The 19,934-nt window shown below is 38.9% G+C and overlaps 3 protein-coding genes across 6 annotated transcripts in view; all 3 read right to left on the reverse strand.

The window, feature by feature from the left end:
* The window catches only part of arhgef10 (Rho guanine nucleotide exchange factor (GEF) 10), a 58,488-nt gene extending 50,039 nt beyond the window's left edge, over positions 1-8,449 (reverse strand). For both annotated transcript variants that reach the window (XM_032500558.1, XM_032500556.1), the window contains exons 1-2: positions 8,228-8,449; positions 484-593 (exon numbers count right to left, since the gene is read on the reverse strand). In XM_032500558.1, the coding sequence (XP_032356449.1) occupies positions 484-520 (37 nt within the window). In that variant the 5' untranslated portion in view covers positions 521-593; positions 8,228-8,449. The remainder of the gene's footprint in view (positions 1-483; positions 594-8,227) is intronic.
* Positions 8,450-9,207: 758 nt separating this feature from the next.
* Positions 9,208-13,231, reverse strand: cln8 (CLN8 transmembrane ER and ERGIC protein). Of its 3 annotated transcripts, none has more exons than XM_032500560.1 (3): positions 13,084-13,231; positions 11,401-12,056; positions 9,208-10,994 (listed from the first exon to the last, which is right to left on the reverse strand). In XM_032500560.1, the coding sequence occupies exons 2-3, from the start codon at positions 11,938-11,940 to the stop codon at positions 10,668-10,670; spliced, it is 867 nt and encodes a 288-aa protein (XP_032356451.1). In that variant the 5' UTR covers positions 11,941-12,056; positions 13,084-13,231; the 3' UTR covers positions 9,208-10,667. The 3 variants fall into 3 exon arrangements, with proteins under 3 accessions (XP_032356451.1, XP_032356453.1, XP_032356452.1); XM_032500562.1 differs by having other exon boundaries at positions 11,401-12,038; positions 13,084-13,210; XM_032500561.1 differs by having other exon boundaries at positions 13,048-13,207.
* Positions 13,232-15,370: 2,139 nt separating this feature from the next.
* Positions 15,371-19,934, reverse strand: part of dlgap2a (discs, large (Drosophila) homolog-associated protein 2a) — a gene marked incomplete in the record, with an annotated part of 152,544 nt that continues 147,980 nt past the window's right edge. The window contains 1 exon segment of the mRNA XM_032501308.1: positions 15,371-19,915.

A 19,934-nucleotide genomic window follows, 5' to 3' on the forward strand; every position in this document is an offset into this window, starting at 1 on the left:
AGATAAATAAGGTCATGTACTTATTAGCACAATCTTTCAAATTTGAAAGTCATTAAAAAAGGAAAAAAAAAATTCCATGTTTAAAAGGAGTAGGAAGAAGTTGATAAACAACTTAAGTCTGACCCCCTTTCTCTACTTTTATCCTTTAGTAAATCTTTTTCTTCAGTTATTTACACATAACATTTAACTGTCAATACATCTTTTCTTGTCTAATTAATTTATTAAGCAATTAATTTTTTGCAGTTACCTCTGTAAGTGTATAATCACCATTAAATGGTTCTGTTGACCAAATCTAAACTCAAAACCTGCAGCCCGGACAGGGATCGAACCCACAACCTTGGCAGGATCAGCCCCACGCTCTAACCAACTGAGCTAACCAGCCCATACAAAACTCTGGCGTCCAATAATGTCACTCTTGTCGCTCTGTGGAGTTAAAGACAAAGTGCATCAAACGTTTGAGTGACAAAGCTTTGTTGACTTTACTTTCAGGAGGTGGGGGAGGAAAGTCTTCCACATCCATGCTTGCGGCTCTTCTCCTGAACAAGCTCTTCAGACAGCAGCATGAAGGGGATCAACTATGCCGACACACATTCCTAAAGAAAGACAAAAAAAAAAAAAAAGACAAATGTCATTAAATGGCAAAATAGGAAAGTTGATGCACACAGTATTTGCTAATTAACTTAGCACTGAAGAATGTTTGCACACATCTGCATTTGGGCAATACTGGCTCGACATTTGTCAGGAAGTCAGTCTTCAAACGCCCTACCAAACTTGGTTTTCCATGTTATTCAATCACAGCAGGACTTTGTCAGCAAAGGGGCATGGCTGTGCTGTGGTCACGGTCTGGTACCTTTTGTGTCAGGATCAGAATCTGGACCAGAGCTAATTCAGACAAATGAATGAGTGAATGAAAACAAAAGAAGCTCTTATAGTGCTCCTGTGGACTGTTGACACTAGCATGTGTTGAAGTGCACACAGTATTCTCATATGCTAATTGTGGGCGTGTGTCAATGGTTAAATGGGCTTGGCTACCATTGTAATAGATATGCCATTTTGAAAAGAAGGGTGGTGGTGGGGGTGTTTGAGCTAAAACAAAATGATTTTAACCAGGTTCACGTTCTTACTTTAACTCTTGGTTATTGTGGTGATGCAGCACTAATTGATCCAAAGTAAGTCATAAGTAAACATGTGTGCTGTTTACTCAGCTGTGGCCTTCAAAATGACAAAATTAACTAGAGGTCTTAAATCCCCTGGTTTCTCACAAGTAGTTATATTTGCACACATTCAAAATGAAACATCAAAAAGAATCAAATGTAGATCAGACAACTACACTAGCTAAAGGCAAGCACTACTTCTACCACTTAGAAACATTTGTGTTCAAGCCCAAGAAAAATATTTTCCTCAATTATCCAAAAGGTTACATTATGCCACAGGCTGTAAAAAATATTCTCTAAAACCCAGGAGGAACGTTATTGTGTCCAAAGGTTTCCCTAGGTAAAAATATTATACTAAAAGGACTTGACTCTTGATATGACTTAAATAAAATCAACTACAGTATGCATGCGCATTCAAGGTGCAGAGGTCATGGGATGTTTTGACTTGTAGCAACCACACATTTCTGATCTAGGGAAATGGCATTAGCTAGCTGAAACAGGAAGACCTTGGGACCTGCACGGGCATGAGAGACACTGCATTCCTCAGCAGTACAGTCGTTGTTTGCTGATGTACAATTCGTATACAGGAGGTGACAGTTTCTGTCGAAGGGCTTTTCTGGAGAAAAAAAACACAGTTGCAATTTCCAGGCTTCTTCATCTTGCTTGTATCCACAAGAACAGATGACTGAGTCATGACATCATGTTGTCGCATAAAGCAGCCATTGTTGTGGTATGTATGCCCCATATCCTATCCATTCAATCTCTAATAGTTAAAAAAAAAAGCCACCAACACTACACAACAGTTTCATTCTGACTAAGACAATCCTACAGCACAGTATTGCAGCAAACAGGATCAAAAGGATAACTCATTCTAAGTCTCAAAGCTTGTTTTGTCTACAAATTATGTGAAATCATCCACTTCTTTGTCCTCCACCCTATTTGTTAGGAACAGGGCCAGAACTGTGGATGTGAACACACAGGGCCAGTGTCTGCTGAATACAGTGCAGCTGACAGATAATGCTAGCGCTAACGGAGGCAGGTGGAATATGCATAGCCTGAGGAGAAATAGACTACAAAATAGACAGGAATTCAAAGAGATGGACAGGAGCAGCTACCATGTAATATAGTACAACTGAGGACTTAGGCCCTAAGTCATAAGTCAAAGTCTTAGGGTATATACTACACAGCCTAAGAAACATGATGTACAAGTATGGAACAGGTAGTTACATGACACACATGGTTGTACATTGACTGGCACATTTTGGAGTGACAACTACCAGCCTATCCCTGACAGGAGCTTTGAAGGGTGACTCATCTCTCCCTTGTTCGAGGTCCAGACAGCAGCAAAAAGAAGGAAGGGAGGGGAGGAGAAGTAAAATATTCAGGTATGCCCTTCTTGACGCAGTGGCACAGAAGAGAGGAAATCACATTGTTTGGTAAAAGTAAAAAAAGACCTCTCTTTTTTTAAATTTAAACATTACTTTCTTTTTTAATATGAATTGAGAGAACCTGATGAACTTCAGCTTATCATCTTCTAAAAGAGCTGGCTTTGTGTGTTTGGGTGCCTTGTCACACATTAGGTTAAGAAGCAAAAACAGCCTCTTTCACTCCTGTTTTATAATTAGTTGGCTTAATCCTCCAATCCTCCCATCTCCTATAATTACTCAGATTTTTGTCTTTATACCTGGTTCTTGAAAAAAACTAAATGCACCTTTCCACAAATTACACCCTGCATGGCCTGTGGTGTGGTGTGACTTCACATGTGCACCACACAAACACCTGGCTCACCCCATGGAGATGACCATCTCAACAAAAGCACTCCCTACATCTGTAACATCTGTCAGAAACATGTCTCAACACTTTAAACAGCAAAATATTCACACTGTGCAACAAAAGCAGGCACGTGGTTACAGAAAGGGCAAGAAAATATTTACCATAATTTGTGAATCTGCTCAGTGTTTAATTAAAATGAACTGTATTACAGTCTTATCTGAGAGCATTGATTGAGAACAGAGCGGAAGAGACAAGAGAGGTAAAATCAGCCGCTTAGTTGATGACAGACTCAGCTGAGCATGTCATTACACGCTGGGAAGGCTGAGTTTTGCAGGTGAGATGCAAACAATTAGCTTGCCTGTGTATTTCTAATAACCTATGTTAAAAAATAGAAAATGACAAAGCCACAAAAACATGTTGGCAAAAACTATGTACCATACATATTGGCAACATAATCCATAGTGTGGAGGATAAATTCCCACTGTATGTTACTGTACTGTATGTTACTCATAAAGATTCTACAGGATGGCACTTTATATGTCAATTGCAAAGTTGTTGCCGAGTTTTCCATATCAAAAATGATACTACTGTGCATAAACCCTAAATTAACTAGATTTTATGTCCCTGATCTCAGACTGCAAAAAAATTAGTTTATTCGATTTTAGTATTAGTCCAACTTGTTTAATTAAGGATGGGCTGAGCAAGCAAACTCTTTTAAAGCAACATCACCTTTGTCTAAATCCATAATGCACAAATGACAGTAGTGCTGTCCAAAATGTCATATAGTGTCTGGCTTTTGTTTGATATCTAGTGTAGGCAAAACGTTTTGTTAGTGTTGTGTAAGCTATTTTATAGAGTTTCCTCCTAGCAAAATGCTCTTAGTGAATTAAAGTTGGATTTTTATTGTGAACAATGACAAAGGAAGAAGTTTAGCTTTAGTATTATGTGCTGCTGTTGTCAATATGGATGTTAATAAAAGTGTGTGGGCCGTCTTGGTTCACGCTGTTTTAGATCATGGAGTCTCTGTGTTTTCATTTCATTACCCTCAGCTACAGTAGTTAGCGTGCATTAGCTCGGAGGGCTAACTTGCCTTGTTTAGTTTATTACATGACGGTTTGTTACTAACCCTAACCCTTTGTCACCTTAAAACGCCCCGCCAAACCCCATTCAAAAATCTTCCAAAAGAAACAAACGGTCGCCTAGTACTGAATACCTGAAAAAAAGGAATGAATATAGCTGAATTTTTATATTGAACAGTCAAATCTGATTTGACTGACAAAATTCTGTGTTTGTGTACAGGCTCCAGCCCTAAATGGCAGACACATCATCTAAATAGAAGTAATCAAGGATGAAACTTGCAAACAGACACAGCATATGGTGACTTAACTTATCTGCTTAGAACCCATTACTTATGGCAACTAGAGTTCAGTCAAATATTAATTGTGCACGTTTCTGAGAGCTATTCAATGTCAAACACCCTGGATTTTTCTGTAGAGTTTTCTGCGGCACACTTAATGACAAGTGGCATTCCACACCCAGGCTGAAAGTCATAAACAAAAGCCTGGAGGAGAGGGTGGTATGAGAGAGGCACAGTCTGCTGTGAGTGTCTGTCTTTGGCTTTGCAGCTCTTTGGCTGAATGTTTTATTGAGCAGTGTGTCCCAATCTTCTCCTTCTGCAAGGATAACAGTAATCAGGCGTCAACTGAAAACAGCATGTCCCAGGCCTACAAAGAGCGGACGGACAGACTTAACAAAAGTACTGTAAAGTATTTGAGGGGAGGTTCAGGGGAGGACAGGACAGTGCCCTGCAGCATACTGAAAAGGAAAATAAGTACCCATTCTAGCCTTTTCACAGCCAGCATTAAAGACTTGAAAAATAACAGTATTGCGCCAGAGACCGTGTAGATTTATGTAGCTTATGTGTCAGAGAAGAGAAGACTAATTTCACAATAATATCATAAGAAATTGCATGTGCTGTATTCAGATTATCACAACTCACTCTAAACAACTGAGCTAACCAGCCTTAACATTACACTGCTCTTGGTTCCTTGAATGGTGAACAACATGGCTACTATATGAATGTACATACAGTGGTTGTCTCTACTGAGCCAGGTAACTTCTCAAATCAAAAGCTCTGCAGCTCATTCAGAATCAACCTTCCAAACTTCCCAATATCACATTATCTGGGCTAACCAGTCTTGACAACACACCACACTTCACCACCCACCCTGACCTCGAAGGGGTGGGGAAGCTGACAAACGGGCACAAGATAGCAGACTTTAAAAAGTGAGTCCTGTCAAGTCAACAGTTGATTAGATCAGCAAGGGACAAATTGGAAGCACATTTATAGACACAAACATCATAACAAATCACAACTAAGCAGGAAATCTTCCACATAATTATATCTTCTTTTGTTTCTGCTGCATCATAAGTCCCCACTCCCTCAGTGTAACATAACCTTCACTGAACAACCAAAACATGAGTCTGGCATTCCCCATCAGCTACCAGTTATAATTACAGGCCTAATGGGAGTGAATTGTAGGGAATACACTTCAATGATTAGGCCCACAGGGCTGCAGTCTTTTTTATTTGACTTCAGAGGTGTGATCTATTAGACATGTTAGGGAACGTCTGGCTTCAGCTACAAGCTCTGGAGCCATGTTTCTAAACAGAATGTGGTCAGTGTTAAGCTACCACAGTGAATCAATACGGAATGGTGTCATCCATCACATACCACTATCTAAAATGACCACAATGATGCATCACACAACATTGTAGAATGCCATTATACCCCTACTACATTTTTACCATACTGTTTATTTTTTTTCCATTGGTCTTAACTTGGAGGCAGATTCTGGTTTCAGTAAAAGATATTTTTATCTAAAAGAAAGTTTTATCTTTTTTATTAAAACCATACTGACAAGGCCTTTCACGGCTTGGGAATCAAAATGAAATGCACTACAAGACCAGGACTGTATATCTGAAACATTGTGTCCATTTGAAATAAGAGGCAACCACAGTCTTGGCTGTCACTCCTAACTGGTCTCCACCCACCCAGCGAGCCACATTAAAGCTTTGACAGCCCAACATGTCACCAGAAGAGCACTATATAGCATGTGGTGGGGAGTAGTGGATAAGCGTCTGCTTGAAAGAGCTTTTGTTGACTGGCTGAATTTAAGCTCTGAACGCATTTTAATATGAATAGAGCAACTCAGTCCGATTACAATAAATTACCACAGGAAACCCGCAATTCCCTTGACTGTCAGAGTACCAGTCACTGCACTGACTTCAAAGGGTGGAGACACTTTCTGAAGCCAAGATTGCCCCTGACCTCTGACTTCACTCCTTACTTGAATCCACACATTGCAATGCTGTAGTTCAATTTATAGAGCATGGTACTAATAGGTGTTGGAATCTGGGGAATTTGGGCATCTTGGTGATAGGCTGGTCTGTGATGCCTACCATGTACCAACTATGTAACTGCAGTGTTTCCAGCTTACTTCTGCCAGAGAACTTTTTTTGACACGTCATAATCCTCTCTACCCCTCATTTGTCTCTCTATCCCTCCACTGTTAAATGAAGGCAAAAATGCCATAAAAAACAATCTGACAGATCAAACAGTAGGCCTACACAATGTATGGCAAGGTGCATACAAAAAAATGTATGCACTTGATCTATTGGACATATAAGTTTGGTACAAGTGTTTGGTACTGTATGTGAGCAATTTCACACAACCACCTGCAGAAGAGCAGTGGCTTTTCTATCCCAGCTGTTGCTAAACTATGTTGCTAATCCATGTCTTATCTCAGTGGGTCCTCAGTGGGGGGATGGGTGGACAGTGAATCCATAACTGTCTTGCTAAAAAAAAATGAATGGTATGCTGCTCTGCTCAACCACTGTGTACTATTGTGACACCCCCAGCTTTGTCATGGTAAAAGAAGGCATTTCCATGAGCCACTATTGGCAAGGTTGAGTTACTGCCTCGTCACAATTACTTAAGCAATTAGCGATTCCTGGCATTTCTCCACTGAACGGCATCTGTGTTTACAGACTATGACAGGAGAGGATTTTGCAGTTTGGCTGTGCTCTGTACATCTGATAATATGCTAAAATTGCCAACATCCCTTTTCTTGAAACACCAATATTATTTGTCCCAGAGGTGTCTGAAAATATTCATTGTGACAGTGGCTGTTGTTTAATAAGGAGAAAGTGTCACACATGGATAACTCTGTCTAAATGGCTTGCATGAGTGCTTACATCAGGATATTGCAGTGAATTTGAGCAAGGACAAAAAATATATCTGTGCTCCCTGGGAAGCCGTCCCTAGGTGTTTTTCTAGTGTGGGGAGGTATTCAGCATCTGTATTTGCAGGCAAGCCACCCTGGTTATTTGCTTAACAAATTACCAATGGAGATGGTTGTGTACATGCATGTGCGTGTGATCCCCTGAATGTTCCATCTCACCCATGTACTGGCTGAGTGAACTGGGCATGCATGCCACCAGACAAAACAAATGAAGATCAAAGCACTTATTGTATTTGAACAATTCTTTAGGCCTAGCTAAGCTTAGATTCCTGAACGCACTTGTCTTTTGCTGTGCAGAAAGGTAACTCCTAAGAGAAACAGTACTAGACCTAATTAAAGCGTGGTTTTTACTACCTGCTCAGACGGACCTTCCAGTTGACTGAAGCTGTGCAGTGCATTCACTGAGGAATGCTATGCATGACTACTTAGATTTGCAGTTGGGCTGACTGCTGCAGCTCAGGAAGATATTCTCACTGAATCGTATTCTCACCTGCAAATTCATCCTTAAAGATGGTCAAGGGGTTCAGAAAAGGATGAGGGTTGTGCTCAACACTGAGACAACCATCAACATGTTACATGACAGAGTCAAAGCCTGTGGAAATATGCTAATAGCCTGTTGAGTTAAAAAATTAAAAAATTAAAAAAAGTTAAACTGATACATTTCAAATTCTTATGAGTTCATGTCGAGATTACGACGCAGTTAGCAACTTAAATGCGTAGGAAAAAAATAGTGATGGTGTCTGCTATGGTAGCCTAGTGACAGTCACAACTTGGCAAAGTGGGGCGCCACGTTATAGCCATCTCCCGATGCACTTTTTTTCAAAAACATAGATACACGTAAGTCCCCGTAATACACAAAAGAAGTAATTTACATTACTTATAATATCAAATATTTAGCCTAACGTAACTGATAACCTGAACTAACAGTTAGCAAACCAGATGTGTTAGGGGTATCTAAAACTTTATCAGAAACTTAGAAAAATGTCCTCAACTTACCATTGTATGACTTTCCCCCATAAAAATAACCTTATCCCTTCGGAGTAACGCCGTACAAGTGTTAAACGTAATGCATTTCTGACTTCAACACAATTTAAAACATCCAGTGTTGGCCCAGTGTCCTTTTTTTAAACTAAACTCTCTTCGATGCAAAGCTGACTCCAGCCATGAAAATCCTTTACCTCCTCTAAGTAGCTGATTCGCCGACGACTCGACTTGGGCATATTGTGATTGGCTGTACAGCACGCCAATCAAGCTTCCGACGTCTTCTCCGGTAGGATCGGCTCGGGATCTTACAGGAGTTCCAAACTACCTTCTGCACACGTCACTTGTGAGGTGGCGCTCTTCGAAACAGCTGTCCGGAGATGAAGTAGAAGTTTTGATACATTAGTGTCTTGCAAATAAACAAACCAACAACTTTTTGCGTTTTCTTATGAATTATGAATGGAAACTAAACTATAACAAAACTATCACTATAACAAATGAATATCACATTTAAGGACTTACCCATCTCCTCCAAACCTACACTAAACATTTCACAAAAAGTGCTACTTTTAATAAAAGCTACAATTAAAAAAAAAAGATCTTGGCACAATGTAAGCATGTTTAAAGTTAACAGGTCACACACACTTCTACAGCAAATTACCTTTTCCATACCAACTGCATTTTATTGATGTTTTTCTTCTCCTAACGCTGCACACAAAAACAAATATCTCTATGTACGTTTTCATATCATTACTTGGATTTAACAATTAAAACAAATAAAATAAACCTCTTCATACCAAGCTGTGTTGACCTGTTAGGGACAATAAAGTATGGACTGGGAAAAGGTGTCAAACTCAGAGATGTCTGGTCAACTGAGAAAAACTAGCACACCATACTAACGAGATAATGACTCCTATTCTGCCATCTACAGGCAGATGCTTTATGGCACAGTTTTAAGAGATGAGAAATAAACAAAACCAAGGGACACAAAACTGTATGAGCCAACATTTTATTTTGTGACTCAAACTAAATTACATTAATGGTTACACACACAAGATGTTAAACCTTAGGTCTTACAGGGAATCCTCCACCCATCCCATAATGTTACTTCTATGTCGTTAGACAAATTAAATAAAGTAAAAATTCGACAGTGTCTGATATTGTTTTTTTTTTTACTAATAAATTAGACCACATGTACAGTTAGTGAGAAAATATTGTCATATCTGTTTACAAAAGAAAGTACTTATGTTATTAATACATTTTGCTCTGAACTTATCCACGTTGATTCAGTTGCTGAGGTTGTAAGACGTACAAAAAAGTATAAAACAATCCACTCAACGGAACAAAGTGTAGCGTCATCTCAGTCATCTGTTTCGTGAGGCAGGTTACAGTTATGTAGATGAATAAAACCTAGCTTTATACTTTTGAGTCCGTCATATGAGCTACAGTAATAGTGCTGTAGCAGACAAAACACTGAGAAATGTGAGAAATTGTAAGTTTGCATCAGAGTAACAAACCAAAACTCTGATGCAAGACACATAACAATGGACAAACCCAACACACAAGCCCACGGCTTCCTGTACAATGAAGCCATTGTGTGCAAAACACAAAACTAAAATGTTAGTGAAATTCTGAGGTTGCGTAATTATAAATAACGTTATTATACTAATAATACAAAAACAACACCATCGTGTTCAACCTGTTGCTTTGTTAATGTGTATCAATACTGCTTCAGTTTTGCCACATTACCTCTCCATTGTAGACAATAGAGCCTTTGTGGTGCGGACCAGTCCTGCATGTTCTCCCACAAATAAAGACGATTGTGTTAAAAACCTCTTCTTTCATGACCATGATAAATATTTCCCATTCTACTGAGAGAGGATTCACAGTCCAAAAACATCAATGTGACTCATGAATGAACTGAACCAATTTTCCACTTAATATGCAATAGCTCCAATGACTAACGTTATGGGAAGCTCATGATACTGTGGTATAATACAGTGTATGATACATATGTATTTTACTGCACAGTGTCCTGCAAGTGATAAAAACAAGCAGGCCCTCATTTCACTGTTCTACACAACCACATCTACCTATTAAAAGCTAAGATACCCAGATGGGAAATCTATATTCTGACCTCTGGAAAAAGAAAAACAAACAAACCTAAAAACAGCCTGAAAGTAAAGTGTGAAGGTTAGACAATGTAACACACTTGATCAATATTGTACAGTCAGGATTTACCTGTTGCTGGTCTTTTTTGAATAGCAAAGTTCACTTTTAGCACAAGGGTCTTAATGTGTAAACCAAGTAGCATAATAGAAAAATCTTAAAAAACACCTTTCTTACTATCATGCCTCTAAAAGTCATTTCATGCATGATCTAATATAAAAAATAAAAAAAAAAAGTTTTCAAAAATACGGCCTCCTGTGATAGGAAGTGCCTTCTTTGGTACGCCTCAGCTGGTGTGGGGTTTGACAGAAACCTCGGAGTGACCCTCTGCGGCACTGTTTAGGGGTGCCGGCTTGTTTCCAAAGTTCCAGTCCACAGGATTAAGCAGCTGCAAGGTCTTCTTGTACGTCCAGATGGGGTTGAGGACACACGTTAGTAGAGCGAGGCCAGTGAAGAAGACCAAGCGCGGGAAAAGGACCACATGGGTGCTGAGCTCTTCCCAGTGGGTAAGGCTTACCCACCACATGTAGTAAGTGAGCACCATGCGACAGTGAAATGTGTGGATCATCACCCACTGGTTGGCTCTCCAAAACAGGGTGCGTGCCCAGCCAGCCTGTCAGGGAGGAAGAAAGGTGGAGAAAGAAAATTATACTAAGGACTGGGACACATATTTCTCGCTTTTTACTATAAAAGAAGTAAAATCTGTGGGTAGGAGGAACAGAGAAAGTTTAGGTACTGGCTCAATCTTTTTTTATAGAACTTCCCCTTTCTAAGAATGTTAATGTGTATATGTTGACAAGATGAAAGAGGAACTAAAATCTTATGACACCTCCAGTAATTTATAGGGTAGTTAACAAGAATCTGTAAGAAAAGCATCAGCATCAGATGCAACTGGAGCCTTTGGAACTCAGGTGAAATAAATGTTCATACCAAACAATAACTTGGTAGTTGCAATTACTGCTCAAATGTGATGAGGGAAAGAAGCCATGTGTGATTACAGTTAGTTTAACTCAACACACCTTCAGCAACATCCAGGACATACAGGTGAATGGCGTGCTCATCTCTAGCAGCAGTGTCACCATTGGCAGGAAGTGGCCCATGGAATCACACACCAAGGCTCCTACATATCCGGACAGAGCAAAGAAATGGTGCGTCGCCAGTGGGAGGTCAAATGACCGAAACACCACACTGGAGGTGTGAAGTGCTACATTTTCAAACACAAAGAAACCTGTGGCTGTGAGGACATTGAACCACGACCAGTCTTCTTGTCCCCTCACTTTGTCTCTGGTTAAAGCAGAGTCCTCAGTCAGGGCTCGGAGACCTACTATAGTACCCTGGATGCCAAACACTGCCCGAGTTGCTGCGAGGTTCCAGAAAACCTTCTCTTTAGCTATCAGGGAGTTGTAGGTGTGAGACAATGCCACAGACAGGAGGTGGGAAAAGAGGAATATCCCTGCATAGAAGGCAAAGCCCAGGCAAGTAAGATAAAGGCGGTGGTCCCATGAAAAGTCCTCTGCACAGGACTGGGGAAGAGAGCTGGTCTGCTGGCCAGGATCCATGGTGTTTGAGGAAGGTCACTGGAGCTCAGGCTCAGGAGAGACTCAGCTGCAGGTGGGGCTGTGAGCGGGGGCTGGTCGGTTCATGCTGGGTGGGTCACCTACAAAATAAACGAAAGCTGCCAAAGTAAAGACAGACAGCACATTATTCACTTAACACAAATCAAATATGTCACAATTGCTATGAACAAACGGCTGATTTACCTAGGCTCCATATTCCACGTTTAACTAAAAAAAAAACTGCTAATGACCTTGAGTCTGACCCTTTTCTTCTAACTCTGTGAAAAAAAGATTGATTTTTTTATCCATTTAATGCTAGCTTTATGTTTAAGTCATGGTCAAGTTTCAACCTCAACCTAGCTACAGGAACCTTTGTAAAGTTAGCCTACATATAATAATAATAATAATAATAATAATAATAATAATAATAACTTTATTCAAGAGACACATGGAAGGTTCAAACTACATTAAATCATTGCAATAAATATACAGTACAATTCATATACATTAATAAAAGGTCAACAACCTTCACCTGCAATATACAAACAGGAAGGACAATGTCTCCACAGTCTAGATGACAGGGCTAAAATCATTGTGGGCTAAAGCTTGAATCATTTTTACATTGTTATATATTCGTTGAACAATTTGGCCCCTGTATGTGCCCGTCGCAGAGGCAGCCTCTATGAATTACGTCACGCAACAAAGTACCGTAGTATTGAGTGCAAAGCGCCAGACAATTTAAGTACACGCTTATGGTTCCATGAAAAACAATGAAAACCGGACATTTTCATGAATTTATAACCCCCCCCCCCCCCGGACAGTACGTACGTAAAAATTGGACATGTCTGAGCAAAAGACATTTTAGTTACGCTTTAACATTAGCAGAACACATGCCAAACTTCCGTGCAAGCACATTAGCCTACAGTATATCTTGTTAATGTGCTTATCATCTGATAAATCATTTACAATATGATGGCCAAGATATTTAATCTCATCACACACTTTAAGGGCAGTACCATATAAAAAGAAATTAGGAAAACAACCCCGACGACAAAAAGTTAACCGACTCAAAGTAACACTAAGACGTCTAAAGCAGTCATTCTTACTTACCACAACATAGTTAGCGGACATATTTTTCATACATACCGCAGAGAAGAGTTTCCTGAACACGGTGTCCTGGGGTTCTGTTAATGCAGACAGCGGTTTGATTACAATTCACATCATACCAGAGACGGTTGATCATACGACTTCAATTTGGTCATATGATCTTCAAACAGGAAGTGACGCCGACTTCACACTTACTGACGTCCCATTGGTCCATTCCGCTCTGATCTGTGGTAACACCCCATCCTATTGGTTATTTGCTGGCTCGTTGGTTAGGGCGTTCCATTAAAACAAACATTAATCTACATAGTTTCAAATATGCACCATACATACACAAAACAAAGAGGAACAGATTATACAAGTGCAAAGACCTGCCCGGTTAGTACCCACTGTACCCTATATGGTTGTGTATTTTTTTTGCTTTTAGGAAAACTTGTATGGTACAATGGAAATGGTTAAATATGTAACTGTTGTAGTTGCTGCATTACTACATTTAGCACACATATATGATTATATATAGCTACCATAATACAGTGTAAAAATAAAATCAATAGATATGAAAGGGAAAAAAATAAAATCAGAGGATTTAATTGTTTTAGTAGTTGTTATGGTATGGGAAAACAACCTAGATTAAATTTCCATTTTTATGGTTCCTGATTTTTATGTACAGGGTTGCAGGAAATGGTGCGGTGTACCCTTGCATACTCGTAGCAACAAGCAAGGTCCTCCCTTGGCAGGTTACCATTGTGATAACACACATTCACACAGACAGATAACCACATATGTGTTGGAGGAAACCAACAGAGACACAACATGCATTTTCCACTCACAAATGATCTGGGACCAAGGACATGTTGTGTGGTGCTTGGTTTTTACTTGATGCATAGTGCTGTGGAGGTAGGTCGGGCAACGTGAGACTGCTTGATGCACAATCTGCCCAACCACTCCACAGACCATCCGATAAAAGCGTCTGGCCTGCAGGAGTGGCTACACGCCTTTGACTTCACTACTTTGAGATAGATCATGTCATAATCATCCCAGCAATGCATCTGATCAAATATTAAAATCAAATTCAATCTTTATAAATGAAGAAAGGTGTGCCCAGAAATCCAACTGTTAAATCACGCATGGGTTTCTCTTTTTGTCCAACAGGGGGTGATCTTGCCTTGCATATTTGAGATTGTTTGACAGAGGTCAAGGGGTTGAGTGCTGTAAAGTTTTTAATGGAAATCACCTAACCCCAGGTAATTAAAGAATTCTGAATGGCTATGTTTCAGACATTGGCAATTTGGATATTTAACTACAAGAACATTTAAAACCAGTTGGATGTTTACCTGATGTTTAACTGAATCAATTAATATTATCAATATACTGAAGGATTGACATCTCCCTGACTCGTCTGTCTGCTTTAGAGTGGGATAAATAGTTTTTCTTTGCCTGAGTAAGACCTTGTTGGGTCGAAATAATGCATTAATAAATACTTAAACCTGAGAAGAGGCCTAATTAGCTAGAATGTTTGAAAACACATATGTACAGGGTCTTGGACTAATGATTTAGAAGTGGTTTGCAATCATAAAATTCTTGCAAACACCTTCAACCTGTGTAACCAGTGTAAATATTAAGTATCTACGATGATATCATTCTCAAACCGAGTACTTAATGACAACAGGACTTAGATACTGAAAGGAAATCTGCAGTGAAATTGACACCTTGCATGGTTATTTTGTCTGCGACACCAATTATGTAATGCTGCCAAATGAAATCAATACTGATACAGTGTTTATGAAATATATTGTCAAAGACTATTCAAAACCAATTCTTTAGATGTCTTGATCATTAAGATATTTGCTACTTAGGCCATATTCTCATATGAATCTTATCTACTCAGACAAACACTGTCAGATTTGAATCACGGTGCTGCATTTTAACCCTATTGAAATGTTTTTTAACAATGTTATTATTTAATTGGGAGGATCTGATCTGAATATTTGTATTCGATATTTTGTTCTAATGTGAGGGATCACAGTTAAAAGTGAGTGAACTCTCTTTATGGTCTATATATATGAAAAATAAATAAATACTTAGTGATGTCATATTCATGATATAAATGCCAAATCACTGGATAAATGCAGTTTTTTCTTCACCAGAAGATTCCAAGCTGACCAACTTTATATCTTTTCTGTTTGCTGCATGAATACAGATATGAACAGTTTGATAAATTCATTGAGGTTACCCCTGTGAGCAGCATCAAGAATACTATTGTCATAATGACAAGCATTGGTTAGCTAAATAATGTATTGTTTTAAAGTAAACAGGCACCACACAAACCTTTCCAAACTTTTTCTTCGAAAATTTAATTGCAGAATTATTTACACTGGATGACCTCAGCAATGACCAAACTACTCAAAGAGGCAAACATCTTTCAATAGCTCAGCTATGAAAGAATGGAAGGAAACGTTCTCGCAAACTACTCAAATAATACATAAATAACCCAATGATACGTTAACTTGCACTGAAATAGCACACATTGAGAAATGCAATTGACTTAAATTAAATACATAACATATCAGTGGGACAGTGTCATAAAAACAAAATTATAAATAAGCCTACATTCAATCAGTATTTCGCATGCCATCATATCAGCTTATAAAATAACCGTAACAAAGTAAAAATGACAATAAAACATAAGCAAATGCAGAAAATAGTTGTTTCAATGAAGCATATATTATATATTTATATATCTATATATATATATTTCTTTACAAATAATGAATATTTGGCATTATATTCATCCTCACTATAGATATGATATACAAGAGATGAAAATAGTTTTAGCTAAACGTCTACCTTTTTCATTTAAATTACAGAGTGGTTTCACATTCCATTTTCCAGGAAGTGTTGTATCAGCCTATCTAAGTCTGATGCTCTTTCCACGGCATGAAAAGTCTCCTTGAAATGTTCCACATCAAGGGTTCCAGAATTAAAAGCAGACAGTAGACACTCGTACCAGAAGTAAAGCCACAGATGTCGAGATACGAGCTAAAATGATAGAAATATGTGATTGATTGAAAATGTTGAAAGGAAGGTGATGGCAGGAATGATTTGCTTACATAAAATTGATGAAGGAAAACGTGTAGAGTAATGATTTTACAGTATGCTGAACAAGTCAGAAAAGATGGCACTTGTACTTAATTGCTGCCCTCGTTGACATTTAATGTGACACTGGTGCACTTTTTTGCCCTTGGGGTTTTTACAAGATTTTGGTGGGTGACTAGCTGTTACATAACCATAATTTCACTACATTTGAATCACAATCACCATTGAATCCTCCAGTGTTCACAGTATCACATGCAACCCACACAACCAAAGAGATCCAACGTAAAACACCAACTGAAATAAGGAAAAACAAGATCACTTCGTAACAGGAGGCCCTTTATAGAAGTCGTACCTATATGTACCTACTATTATACCTATTTGGATGAAAAGGAGGGTAAAAAAACTTTCATAGATGATAAATGACTTTCAGTATGAGATAAACTCAACCCAGCCATTACAGCAGAGAGATTTGTTCATAGTTTTGAAAATGACCAAAGGAGTCTCAGGAGTAATAAGGTGATAATTTAAGTTCTCAAACTAAATGTATGCTTTCTACAAGCCCACTTTTTTCCTCTAACTGTAAATTGACTAAAGTCTGTTTCATGGTTTCAAAAATGGTTTTGTCTCATTGCAACTATGTTGGATGCTTTTCAGAGGACCAAGACATTTCCTTTAAACTGAACCAAGAGTGTGGATACACTTAATTTATTTCACAGCCCTGTTAAATTTGCATAAACTCCTCTGGTGTTTCAATAGACAGCCTTCAGTGAAAACTATTCGAGCACAGATTGATAGAAATATGTGTAGTGCTGATACTTATGTTCTACAGCGTAGGCCACTATTCAGCGATACATTTATCAACGCAAGCTTTGAAGGGCCTTGGAGGCTATTTACTTGATCTCACCAAGGACCTGAAATCTTACATAAGCTGCTTTGCTTAGTCAAAGGCAGGCTGAAAAATACCCAGCACAGTGCCTAGCGATCCTCACAGAACAGCCTTCCAGCTTCACAACAGTATACAACACCAGCAGTTTGGGGCTCAATGCGGAGCTCTCGTCTCCTCTAAGCCAGCATATGTCAGGCCGGGTCTGTCTCTGTCCCGTCTGCCTGCCACTGTGGCAACAGCAGGGGAACGTCTCTGCTCTGCCAATCGCCTGGAATCACACACCCAGATGCTTTCCAGAGACCCACTGTCATACTGTTAAAGGTCCCTACCCCTGCAATGAAAAAAACTGCAAAACTATAGATGGGTGTATATTCAAGGAAGATGTGTAATGTCAGCCTTGGGTTTTTAAAAGCCCATTCTTTAATCTTCGCTGAAGTATTGCACTGCATGTTTAAAACACTGTCACTCTACCGCTGACTTTGGTTACTTTTTTCATTTGTAGGACTGAAAACACTTCTTAGCTCAATGAAATGTATTGTCTGAGCTCTGCTACAATAATTTATGACAACTAAACAGTGCTTGATGCATTATAATACCGTGAAAGGTTGGTTTGAAACTGGAAACTAGGAAAACACATCTGTACTTGGAGTCATAATGGGTTGTGAGTCTAAATTCAATAAGAATCAAAAATACAATCTATAGCACAAAAAAGTAAATTATATACTATGACATGGTATCCAAATTATTTTTCAACAGAGTGCTAATAACTTAGGGACAATGAGTACTGGGTGTGTGTGAGAGACATGCAGGTCAGGCCACAGGATTGTGATAGGGAAATCTGGCCACACTGACCTCAGATCCACCCTCTCTTTTCTGAATGGGTCAGCACTTCGCTACAAAAACAAGACAAACACACACACACACACATATTAACAAAACACACACAACATATTCAAATCCAAAGAAATGTGTTGTCATATGATAAATCTCTCTGGTCCAACCCACAGAGACAATCACTCAACCAAAAAGTCATAAAAATAGATTTTTATGTGATGTATTGATCAGCTGACCGCACATTGTGTTGCATTGATTGTTTGTGACAGCGCATTGATTGTTTATCTAGTACTGTATTTATTAAATAAAAAGCAGCACCATTTAGTTGGTTTATCATCCAACTTTTTCCCAATAGATTTCATTTTTTTAAATCAGTGATTTGAATATAACATTGGTAACAAAATTAAGACGTTTCTGGCACGACTGATAATAAAAAGCAGCAGAATTTTAGCTTTTGCTCAAGATTAGTTTATCTCCATGAGAATTTAACTTATAATTATCTGGAAGTAAATTTGATAAACACTAGAGACTCTTATCCAAGGCCCCATAACGTTTTCCACTTTCACATCAAGTACCATGATTCGGTTGCACCAGCTATTCGTGAATCTATCGCTAAGTTTGTGTGTGAAGTCCTTCTTAAGTTCTTACTATCTAATTTCAAACAAGTGATTGCCTAAAGGGGGTTGCACCACAAAAACTTGTTTTTCTTGTGCTAGCATTAAGTAATTCAAATAAGAAATATGCATTTCACAGTTAGCAGTATTCGTGCAGTTTCAAAAGAGCTGGAAATATCTGATTACGCTACATTATTAGCATACCTTTATACAATTGAGGTGTGTTGTGTTATTTTCACAAAATTTAATTCAAATCTTTACAGGTTACGTCATTATTTAAAGACAATTTGATCCAGTGTCAGGTCAGATATGTCAATCATATTTCATATGAACTCCTCAATCTCCTCGGAGCAAGCTAACATTATTTTTTGTCAGTTAGCTAGGTAACAGTAACCCCTGGCTGGTGGCATGTCTAAGTATTTAATAAGTAATCTGCAGAATATGTTTGAGTGGTCGACCCATTTTAATGCAATGTGGAACTCTCCAATTAGCATTAATAAACACCTGTGTTATAAGAAAGCTAAACTGATGAAGAGCTGGTGCAATTGGTACATCTCAACATGGTGATGGGAATCAAAGGCAAATATTAATATCTAGCTAAAAACCATCACACAATGGCCTGCAAAGCCACAGAGAGTTATTATCTTATTTCTCATGTATTTTCTTTCAACTACTTGATATCTACGACGTTCCACTTCCGAAATTGCTCTGGTGCCGCCAAAAATTCAGTTGGATGTTGCTCTTTTCGCCTGTATATTTTTTACCTTCTGCTTTCTTTGTGTTTTAAACTCCAAGGACTATGGCTAACTGCTCCTTAGATCTCTGCAGGGTAAATCCAGACAGCCAGACTATCTGTCCAATCTGACATTTCTGTTGCAAGACTAACACAACTTTTGAACACATACATGTTCCACCAAAACAAGTTTCTTCCTGAGGCTATTTTGCAGTGGCACCGGGGCTCTGTCCGGCGCTTGGCACCGCCCATAATGATTGTGATTGGTTTAAAGAAATGCCAATAAACCAGAGCTTGTTTTTCTCCCATCCCAGAATGCTGCGGGGTCTAGCCAGGCCCTCCTCCTCAGCGCTGTAGAGGAAGGTCTGACAAAGTGAGACTACCTTTCAACAGACTTGCAAAGTGTAGTTATGTGGGACTTGCTGCTTGCATCCCTCTGGAATGCATTTGCCCCACTTTTGTTTAATTATTTCCCAGCCTTTCCTAAAGGGAGTGAATGCAGTAAGAGACTTTGAACAACACATAACTTTTCAAGAAATGTGAAGATTACTAATCATTTCTTGGATTAATGAAACTAGTATGCAGAAATTTTGTTTATGTCTTGGCAGTTTTTCTATAACTCCTCATTAACTGTGGCTGAGGGCGCTACTTGAAAGGGCCTGAGAGAAGTTTATTCACTGCTGAATTAAAACCCCAGCAGTATGGTTTTGTCTGTATGTGTGTGTGTGTG

The sequence above is a fragment of the Etheostoma spectabile genome, chromosome 20, assembly GCF_008692095.1.
Source record: "Etheostoma spectabile isolate EspeVRDwgs_2016 chromosome 20, UIUC_Espe_1.0, whole genome shotgun sequence".
Taxonomy (NCBI): domain Eukaryota; kingdom Metazoa; phylum Chordata; class Actinopteri; order Perciformes; family Percidae; genus Etheostoma; species Etheostoma spectabile.